This window comes from Physella acuta, unplaced genomic scaffold, assembly GCF_028476545.2.
Source record: "Physella acuta isolate Inbredline_101_S28 unplaced genomic scaffold, ASM2847654v3 ptg000911l, whole genome shotgun sequence".
Taxonomy (NCBI): domain Eukaryota; kingdom Metazoa; phylum Mollusca; class Gastropoda; family Physidae; genus Physella; species Physella acuta.
Genome location: NW_026732428.1, coordinates 356,354 through 367,187, shown reverse-complemented (window position 1 = coordinate 367,187; position 10,834 = coordinate 356,354). Strand labels below are relative to the sequence as shown.

Sequence of the window (10,834 nt, the reverse complement as noted above, 5' to 3'; positions counted from 1 at the left end):
AAGGGGGGTGCAAATCGAAAGTTTGAGGATGGAGGGGGGCAAATCAAAAGTTTGTGCCCCCGGGCGCCGGGAAGGGTCGCTACACCTCTGCATGGAGGTAATAAATTGTGAGGGGGGAGCAGATGTATTAATGTGTCTGATCACTTCCCTACTGGACCATGGGGTCATAAATTACATAACATAACACCCCAGATTGGCTGAAATCTAATCGAATAGTTATCCCTGTTACTTACTAAGAGATTAGAAGTTTTATGGTTGGTTAGAAACAGGTGGGGGGCTGAGTCAGTTGTATTTCCCTCTAGGGGTAATAAGTATGTGTACCAGTTTAAAAATTACCTGGCTAACATCAGGTGTCTGAAATTTTGCTTTTTAGAAGGTTAGAATTGAATTCCTATCACTTAGACACATTGTCTGTATAACAATTAATACATTTTGTGTTAACTATTCCTATACCAGCGTCATATTCAGTGGTTTAACAAATGAGAAACTTGCACAGAGGGGCAACAAGAGCCACATAACAATATCTGTTATAACTTTTCTGAACATGCAAGCTAGTGGACACAATTAATGTATTCATGTAGATTTAGTTATTATCTAACAAATAAAACCATTATGATATTGATCAGTCAAGTTTTACTCTGATAATGATAAAAACTTTATACTGGACAAATGTTGTCCATTTTTGTTTTGGCATCAATAAACACAGTTGAAAAAAATTCATCAAAATAAAACTATTCTAGCCATAATTATAAAAATGGCGTTAACATGTATAGAAACCAATGCTTTAATACAGGAACAAAGAATGGGCTTGAAAAGCTCATTTGGTGTATTACAAAGTGAAGTTTCCTAAGTTATGTCTACTTGGAAAAAAAGTTCACAAAATGGTTTTATGGTGATGAGAAATTTTAGGGAAAGAGCAGTGGGATTAATTCCTGACTTATCTTCTCCCTGCTGGGGCCGGATCATAAATTACATAAAATGAATCCTCTGCTTCTCTGTTATCAAAGAACAGTAGTGGTTGTTACCTTAGAAGTAGATTAGTTTTGTGGGGGTGGGATGCTGATCGGGGTACTAATACCACATGGCTCTTAGTGCCCTGCTTTACCCTAATTAAAATTATTAAGTCTATTTTACGCTGTATTATACAAACATTTGATGTGTAATTCTTTTTAGTCATTCAATCCTACGGGTCTTGGTAAAATGCATTTTATCTACAATCGATTATGTTACATTTGGGTAAATTGCGCTGATATATGAGAAAATTCTAAATGACTAAGCGTAGCAAACTCAGGGGCGGAACTACCATACCGCCAGACCCCGCAATGCGGGGGGGCCCAGGCCGTTTAGGGGCCCAAAATTCGACCAAAAAGCAATGACTTTGTATTCCAAAATTACGTTTTCGTGCACCTTAATAATGGTTTTGTAAAAAAAAACTACTACTGTAGTGATGTTCTACAGTAGCTAACACACGCTGTTGCGCAAAAGAAAAAAAATCTACATAAGCTTTGTGTGCAAGATAAACATTCAAACCACTTCCATGACTTATTTCCCTTTTTTAAATAGTCAAATAGAAGTGCCCATAAACTACTTTTAATAGTTTTGTACTACGCAAATTGAAAGGCAATTACTCTCTTAATTATTATTTTTTTTTACAAAATACATACTAAAGAATGACATAGTATAAAAAGGAATTTAAAAAAAAAATTAATATAAATTAGAAAAAAACATAAAAATAAACATAACACGAGAAACCATTACATATACAAAGCTTTCATGTTTCATATACTTTTGACCGTCTTGCGTGTGGGAAGCTAAATGGCCGACATCAAAAAGTGACACACATATTTGCAAAACAGGACTAATGCAGGGGGTCGGCAACCTGCGGCTTGCGAGCCGCATGCGGCTCTTTAGATATCAAGTTGCGGCTCTCCAGCTCCTTGCACAAATACTAATAATCTTAATAAAAAAATAAAATATTTGAAATTAAAAAAATGTTAGTGGCTCTTTAAAACCAGGGAAATTTTGAAAATTGTAACTTTTGGCTCTTCCGCTTCAAAAGGTTGCCGACCCCTGGACTAATGCACTCAAACACATGACATGATGTAGTAATTTGTTAGAATTGAAAATAAGAGTATGTATTTTAAAAACAATGTGTTTTTTAAAAACTAGATTAGGCCCGAAATTAGTATCCTACGTTTGTATTTGTGCTTATATATATATATATATATATATATATATATATATGGGGGGGGGGGGCCTCAAAAAATATTTTGCGGGGTGGCCCTTTTTTTCTAGTTCCGCCACTGAGCAAACTGCATTGATACCGCCAAGCCTCATCAGGGCCCCATGGCCAGGCGGATTAAATTTGTATGCGCAAGCATTCTTTGTGTATCGCATTCAACTTTGAGACAGTGTGATAACTATTCGGGTGGCCAAAGTAATTGCACATCCGTCAGCTAGTTTTCGTGATGTGGGTTCCATTACTTTTCATTTGGCATATTTTACTTAGTAAATAAAAGCTCTTGTTGGGCTTTTTAAGGATTACAATCTGGGGGGGGGGGGAGGTTATTTTAAGAGATACCTGAAAGAAACTGGTTAGATAGGTTTAGGGTTTGGCATCAGGGTAAAATTATATACACATTTGATGAAGCTCAAACAATACTCAATTAATAATGGTCATACTTTAGGAATAATCTTTCTGATAGCACCAATGTAACTAAAATCCTTAAAGAAATCACATTGCTCTCAAATACATCATACAAAATATTCAAACATTCAATTTCCACAGACTCACTTTTCAGAAAAGCAAGCAAAACAGGCACACCATTACCATTCACATCAATACACATTTAACATAGGGTACAAATACACATTTACTTTGTAGGTGCACTCTACTACAATTAAAATTGTATTGTTTTCCTAAAAAAACTTTGACCATATCTTAGTTATATCAAACATAAATTCGTTCTCATTAGTGGCACCGTACTTTCCCACTTTACCAAGCAGCCTGACTTCTTGCAGTATCCTATCCATGGATTCCACATCACTACAGCTTTCTTTGAATTTCTATCTGTAGTTTGCATTGTCTTTGGGCAGGATACATCAACTTTGCTTTGCCCAAATGGTTTGCCCTAACTCTTACTCTTAAGCTGGTATTTTTGGCTGGAACATGGTGTCCACAGTATTTTCTGAGTAATTACTTTTAATGCATGCTATTTTTAAAATGGGGACATGTATGTATCTAAATGAAATCTTTACTGAAAAGAATTGAAAAAACCCCAAAAAGCTACCCTGGCCCTTATTACTTAATTAAGTTCCATTAAACATAATATCGTAATTATCTAATTAAGAAGGGGACGGCACTGTCGAATGGTTGAGCGCACAACTGTGCATGAACTCTACTTCATCTTCCTTATGTGTCCAAGTCTTGGGCATCAATCATGAATGGTTATTTTATTAAGATAAAAAGATAATCGCAAAAATTGCCCAATGATCTGTTTGGTGATTACCATGGTCCAATATGGTCTTTGTTATCCCTAATACTACAAACAGTAGTTAGTACCAATCTTCTATGTACTTTATACAAAAGATTTTTTCTCATTTGTAAAGAATAATAACCCGACAAGCTAAATTTAACAAGGTTAAACTGAACAGGATTAGAGATTCTATCCCTAATTTGGCAGTGCACCACTGCAGACTGGCTTTTTTTTTGTTGTCTTTCCTTGTTTGCATACAAGTTTGATCCACTCACTCGTCATTGTCTTTAATGCTGGATGCCCTGCAGTAAGCTGCAGTGGAGAAAGAAAATATTCAAATGTTTGACTAAGTAGACATATAGACGATTGATAATAAAGATTGAGTCATCTGTAATTCTTTATTTGGCTATGTAACAGTACCATATCTTTCTTGCCCGGGGATTGCCTGTGTAGCGCACATATAGAAGAGCACATATAGAAGACTATGCTATGTAATATTATTTCTTTATTCCACATTTTTAGTGCTATATTACTGCTATGTCGTTACAATGCTATTGCTTTTTTTTTTGAAATGCTGTTATTAAATTGTTGTTTTTGTTTATTTTAAAACGGCCAATGTGAAAAAGGCCTCCGTGCCTACAATTGTTACTGTAATTGAATAAATTGAAGTGACCCCTCTAAGGTTAAGCCGCCAGTTTATATACTCCACCCCCCGAGTGTCTCGGATGACACCCTCTGCTCAGCGCTAATTCTGGTGCTTACCTGTGAAAATTTCCCTTGGTTTTGTGCTAACCTACCTTAAATAACCCTATAAAAACTTACAGCGATCTCCTGAAAATGCTAACAATGCGATCATATAAACTACATGCAATTCCCTTTACAATATAAATTTTATAAAACATCAATAAGTGGTTCATAAACACTAATACCTACAACATGCAAATAATGTGAAAATATCATTACGTACCCTAATTAAAGTGGATTTCCATAATATTGGCTTGGTCCTAACTATCATTAAGTCAAGATATTCTAATTAATGATCTAGCTTGGCCTAATAGTTCTTCCAATTTTCATGCTATATTAACAACTATTTATTAAGATACACATTTTTCTTCTTGCCCTACTAAGCTCAATTGACTCCTTCCTAACAAAATCATAGTCAGCAGAGTAAACTAAATACAAATGGCAATGCTAACCCAAGTACTACCTCAACCCTAACCCCAATTTCGACAATATCCTTGAATATGAGATAACAATACTACTAACACCTATTTTTTAAATTGTCAGACATTAATAATACAGACACTCCTGTCATGAAATCATTCATTCAATAAAAATATTTTAAAGTGTCAGAGGCTTGAAATAAAAGGAAACAATGTGTGGTAGATTAAGTATGTGGAATTCTATATGCTACTTTAACTGACACAATGCGTCCATTTTTTAATTTCAGTGTTAAAATGAGGTATGTTCTCGTAACTGGAGGTGTAATCAGTGGTGTGGGAAAGGGAATAATTGCCAGTTCCATTGGAGCAATTTTAAAAGCACATGGTGTAAGAGTCACCTGTATAAAAATAGATCCTTACCTCAATATTGATGCTGGAACTTTTTCTCCTTATGAGCATGGTAAGTTTTCTGTGTAAGGTGTATCTTACTTTTAACTTTATTCTTATTCTATATTGATTCTTGTTTTAACTTGTTTGATCTATCAAATTCTACCAAACTCAGTAGGTCACTTCTTGAATATATTGTTTATTGCCCATACTTATAAAATTGTCCTTTTAAAGGTGAAGTCTTTGTATTGGATGATGGTGGTGAAGTTGACCTGGATTTAGGCAATTATGAAAGGTTTTTAGATGTTACACTAACGCGAGACAACAACATAACAACTGGAAAGATAAATGAACAAGTTACTAAAAAAGAAAGAAGGGGAGATTATCTAGGAAAAACAGTTCAAGGTTAGTAATCAGATTAGAGGCATTATTCACAATCACAAATGTCAAAAACTTTCTCTTTAATTAGTATTATTTTCAACTTTAAAGTTTATTTAACTATAGCTTAGTATAAAACTACTGAGATCTATTTCAATTTATTTTAGATGAGGCTAGTATAAAAATTATATCATTAAAATTAAATGAGTATACATTCTGGTTGTCACAAATATATTTTAGTGGTTCCTCACGTCACTAATGCAATTCAAGATTGGGTCATGCGTGTGGCAGAACTTCCGGTAGATGGGGATAAAAAGGCAGATGTTTGTATAATTGAGGTAAGAATATGACAAACATTAAGGTAGTTATAACAAGGTTTTAAATGAGTTTAAGTTGTTTGGTGTTATTTATAGAATTGTTTGTTCATAATTCACTGTTAACTACCTAACAACGTTTAGATGAGTTCATCATGGTGATATCTGATACTGGTAATGATATGAAATTACACAATTTTAGACTAACAATATCTGACTCATACTTTTTTTTTTAGCTTGGAGGAACCATTGGTGACATAGAGAGCATGCCTTTTGTGGAAGCTTTTCGTCAATTTAAGTTCAGAGTGAAACGTGAAAATATTTGCTGTGTCCATGTCAGCTTGGTAATAGAGGTTGGTGGTAAATCTCATTTTTGTCAGATCTTTGTCAAAGTCTTAAAAATGTAACAATCTAACTAAAACAATTTATTTTATTTCTATAGCCAAAAACTACTGGTGAGCAAAAGACCAAACCATTACAATCTAGTGTTAAGCAGTTAAGAGGATTGGGAATCTCTCCTGACGTTGTATGTTACATTTTTTATATACTGATTGTTAATATTGCTTTAAAGCCTTTTTTTATTTAACTATATTAAGTTGTTTATGCCAGTTATATATTTTTTTCAGATAGTATGTCGAAGTGAAACGCCATTAGCTGATTCAACCAAAGAAAAGATTTCAATGTTTTGCGATGTAGATCCTGAGCAGGTCACATAACTTCTTTAATGCTTGTTCTTTTTTAGTTGTCAATAGATTAGTTTATTTTATTAAAAAACTAAGAATCAACTGAACTAAAGATGTTTTTACCAACTTTGTTTGAATTTGTTTAGGTCTATGGTGTACATGATGTGACATCAATATACAGAGTTCCACTGCTGCTTCAGTCTCAGAATGCTGATTCCTTTTTAATACAAAGACTTCGGATAGAGATTCCTCAGCTTAACACTGAGCCTGTAGATATCATGGCAAAATGGAAAGAGCTTGCAGAAAGGTGGGGGGGGGGGGGGGTTAATTGGATTATTCTGAATTAGTTTCCCCAGGTTTATCTTACTAGTTTCTGTCTGATCTTTATTTTAAATAATCAATTGTATTTTAAACAAAAAATTTCACAGCTTTGAAATAAACTGGTTCAATTTTTTGCTGACCGGAACATGCCATTATTCACAGATAGTGAGATTTAATTTTAATTTTACAGACATGATAGGCTTTTGAAGGAAGTCTGCATTGTTCTTGTTGGTAAATACACAGCATTGTCAGATTCCTATGCTTCAGTTATCAAGGCTCTTCAACATGCCTCTTTAGCTGTCAACCATAGATTGGATCTTAAAGTAAGTAAAATTAGCTGTGTCATATTTTTAATGAACATTTCATGTTAGGGCAGTGTTGTAATGAGTATGAATATCTCCAATGACTTTTTAGTATTTTATATACCTAAATGTAGCTAGTTCTGATTAAACCTATTACAAAATGCTTTGGTACAAAAAGGTGTGGATGATGGTTTTCTGTGGATCAAAAACAATTTAAAGCTAGAAACTTTTTAAAAGGAAAATCTCACGTCATAGTGACAGTGGGTAGTGGTGGGGACATTTTTCCAAAATGAGTTAATAATAATACTCATTGGTATTCTTGTTTTTCTATTTGACATCCACTCTAAGCAGGCATTAAATTACTGTTTATGTGTGGTCCGCTATCCAAGCACAGGTTGTTTGCTTATAGTAGGGGTCTCCAAACTACGGCGGAGATCTTTTTGTCCATGGAAAAAACGTTTGTTGGTGCTGGCTGAGGATCTTTGCCCAGAAAAATCAAAGACATGCCTGAAAGAAACTGGCCCCCGAGCTGAAATTTTATAGTTAATGCTGCCCTCGGACTGAAAAGTTTGGAGACCCCTGGCTTATAGAGATGGTGCTTGACCAGCTTGGGTCATACATACAATTTATGCTTTCTTGTTAGCTGAGTAATATATGAGCATGGTTATATGAGAGGGGGAAAAGCTAAAATCCCATACCATAAGCACATGTAACCTCTTGCCAAGACTGATATTTTATTTCTTTTCTGCAGTGTATTGAAGCTGCAGATTTGGAGCCTGCAATGGAGAATGAAAATCCACAAAAATACCAGCAGGCTTGGAGAGAGCTTGTTGGTGCAAAGTATGTAATTTCTTATTGCAACAATTATAAAACACGACATTTTACTACCATTTTGTCTGGAATTTTGATTAGTATACAATTGAGCTAATGTTGCTATCGGTTACCAATTTTTCTTATAATTTGCATAATTTGATGTCTTATTTTAGTGGTGTTATAGTTCCTGGTGGATTTGGTACCAGGGGCACTGAAGGAAAAATCTTAGCATGTAAATGGGCCAGAACAAAGAATATTCCATTTCTTGGTCAGTTTTTTTTTTGTATGCTAGAAACAAGTCTTTTAACTTATTTTATTTTTAGCTTATCTTATTTTGTTTATAAACTTGAATTTACTGATTTATTTATTAAACATTTCATCTTTAGGGGTGTGTCTGGGATTACAGTGTGCTGTTATAGAGTTTGCTCGAAATGTGTTGGGTTGGGAAGATGCCAACTCTACAGAACTTAACATGGACACTAAGCATCCAGTGGTAAACCATTTTTATGTTCTGCTAGTTTCTGAATCAGCATTTTGATAATGTAAGAGTTTTAAAAAAAGTAAAAACAACCCACTAAGAGTTTTTGTGTTAAGTCAAGTTTGCCTCTTAATCTCCTGCAGGTAATTGAAATGCCTGAGCACAATTCAGGTGATAAAGGGGGCACTATGAGACTTGGAAAGCGGAGAACCATCTTCAAGACAGAAAACAGTTTGATCAGTGAGTGTAACATTTGATATTATAATAAAACTTAATGGATATATTGCAATTTAGTTATCTAAAATAATGAACAAGTGTTTTACTTAGTGGTTTTTTTTTTCTGCAGGAAAACTTTATCACAATTCTCAATATGTGGATGAACGGCATAGGCACAGATATGAGGTAAATCTATTGCAAATATATAATATTTCCGCTATTCTGTCTTTCTGTCTGTCGGGAATGCTCTAGAGAAAACACAAGGAAACTAAAAATGTTCACAGTCAAACGAAAAACAAAACTTCCCGCGACTGTGACGTCACATGGAACATATAGGAAATTTTCAAAATGAAACGAATTATGTAGTTCTAAAGTCTGAAAAGCACAACAGAAATATGATGTCATTGATTCTAAAATAAACATAGAATTAAAAATCCAATGCCGAAAAAATGCACTATAATAAATGATGTCATCTGTACTTGATATTACAGATACTAACATTAACAGCTTATTTATTTGTCTAATCTTAAAAGTGATCTGCAGCTAGAGTTTCTTTCAGGAATCTCTTTGCCAAAGAATGCCCCCCCCCCCCCCCCACCCCCTGAGAAAAAAGAACCACTAAATACATGATTGAGTTTAGTGGCCAAAAGCAGGAAAACAGGTCTAGATAATAGAAGTAGGGTCCAATAGTAGGTATAATCTACAAATGCGACATTTTTCTCCCTGGGTAGCAGGCAGACACCAGTGTTTCTTCCAGACTTTTTTTCTCTGGGGGGGGGGGGGGGGAGAGAATGGACACTGTTAAAAGTATATATTTTCTATATGTGTAGATCAAGGTTAAATCTGGTTGAAATTCCGATTCTGGATAAAAATCTGACATTTTTCATTTCTGGTTAAATTTGAAGTTGAGGTAGGGATTTTGGTTTTGTTTTAGAAAAAAAGACAACACTTACAACAATCAACCTAGTGCCCAAAGTATTTCTCCCTCAACTGGCCATTTATTTAGTCATAAAATATTTGTAAAATCTTAATGAAAGTGTTGGTTATGCAATGTATTGTTATCAAAGTGCTTTACCTCCTGTGACATGCATACTACTAATTACCAGATTTAAAAAGCAAAAATATTTGCAATAAAACCCTCTTAGCCCCTTGTGTAGTATATGGCTGCTTTGTTTAGTATTTTAGTGACCATAGTGTGCACAATTTATTAAGAAAAAATATAAAATAAGTATCTGACAGTATAGTTGATGCTGATTACATTTTTTTCTACACTTTTCAATCTCATTCACATTTGTTGGTCGGTAATTATAATAGTGGACAAATTTCGAATGCTTTGTTTCAAAATAGCAGTAAATTAATGTATAGAATTTCTGTAGAGTAGATCTTATCCAAATTCAAAATAGATTGTAAAAACTTAGTAATTTGTTTCTAGGTAAATCCAAAAGTAGTTGAAGAGCTGGAGAAGGCAGGGTTAAAATTTGTAGGACATTCTGAGGACAATCAAAGAATGGAGATCATGGAACTGGAAGGTAAAAATTTTTGTCATCTTTAGTTAATGTAATCAAACCTTTAAAAACATTACACTGTATCTAGAAGTGTGTTAGATGAATGATATACCTTTCAAGTCCTATTTAGTTAATGTCAGTCTTAAAATTTTTCAGATCATCCCTACTACGTTGGTGTTCAATACCACCCTGAGTACATTTCTAGACCAATGAATCCATCTCCTCCATACCTGGGACTTTTGTTGGCTGCCTGTAATAAACTTCCCTCATAAGCTAGTCGGGGTTTTCGTCCCTCACCCCGCATGTCTTTTTGTGAAGACTCAGATGTTGATGATGGTGATCTTCAACTAAATCAAGCTGGAGATGCATAATGTTGTCTTTTTTGTGTTGTCTTTGTAGATCCTTTTTTAGACAATAGTGTTTGGAAACTCAAGTACACACGTACTGTTATTTATGTTTTTGTTGTGAACTGAACATTATTCTGTCATTTTCTAACAATTATACATTATCAATTGTTTACGTGAAAAAATGTAAAAGGCTCTTAAATGCCATGCTATTGTTTTTCTTCATTCTAAATAAAATAGTTTCATGACTAAAAACTAGTGCGCACCAAATGAACCTGTTAATGTTCATACAATAGTGTGGAGTAGTAGTCAGATTGCATGGTCATCTGCTGGTCTTGCTCCACGTGGTGGTTCACGCAGAGCAGAGCCGGTGTTAGGAATACGCGGGGCATAGGGCCAACCATCCGCGCGGGGCCTGTTTTTTTTCCATTATATATATATATATATATATATA

At 34.5% G+C, this 10,834-nt stretch overlaps 1 protein-coding gene across 1 annotated transcript; it reads left to right on the top strand.

The window, feature by feature from the left end:
- The first annotated feature begins 4,931 nt into the window (after positions 1-4,931).
- LOC131953143 (CTP synthase 1-like) lies at positions 4,932-10,548 on the top strand. Its single transcript, XM_059316177.1, has 15 exons — positions 4,932-5,099; positions 5,261-5,431; positions 5,645-5,742; positions 5,955-6,071; positions 6,161-6,244; positions 6,345-6,425; positions 6,548-6,708; positions 6,913-7,045; positions 7,776-7,864; positions 8,011-8,105; positions 8,224-8,330; positions 8,459-8,555; positions 8,662-8,717; positions 9,964-10,060; positions 10,193-10,548. The coding sequence occupies exons 1-15, from the start codon at positions 4,934-4,936 to the stop codon at positions 10,306-10,308; spliced, it is 1,668 nt and encodes a 555-aa protein (XP_059172160.1). The 5' UTR covers positions 4,932-4,933; the 3' UTR covers positions 10,309-10,548.
- Positions 10,549-10,834: the final 286 nt, after the last annotated feature.

Bases quoted from the DNA above. Each gene is read 5' to 3' on its own strand.
- LOC131953143 (XM_059316177.1), top strand. From the start codon at position 4,934: ATGAGGTATGTTCTCGTAACTGGAGGTGTAATCAGTGGTGTGGGAAAG. The intron at 7,046-7,775 runs GTAAGTAAAATT...TCTTTTCTGCAG, and splicing joins ACCATAGATTGGATCTTAAA to TGTATTGAAGCTGCAGATTT. The intron at 10,061-10,192 runs GTAAAAATTTTT...AAAATTTTTCAG, and splicing joins GGAGATCATGGAACTGGAAG to ATCATCCCTACTACGTTGGT.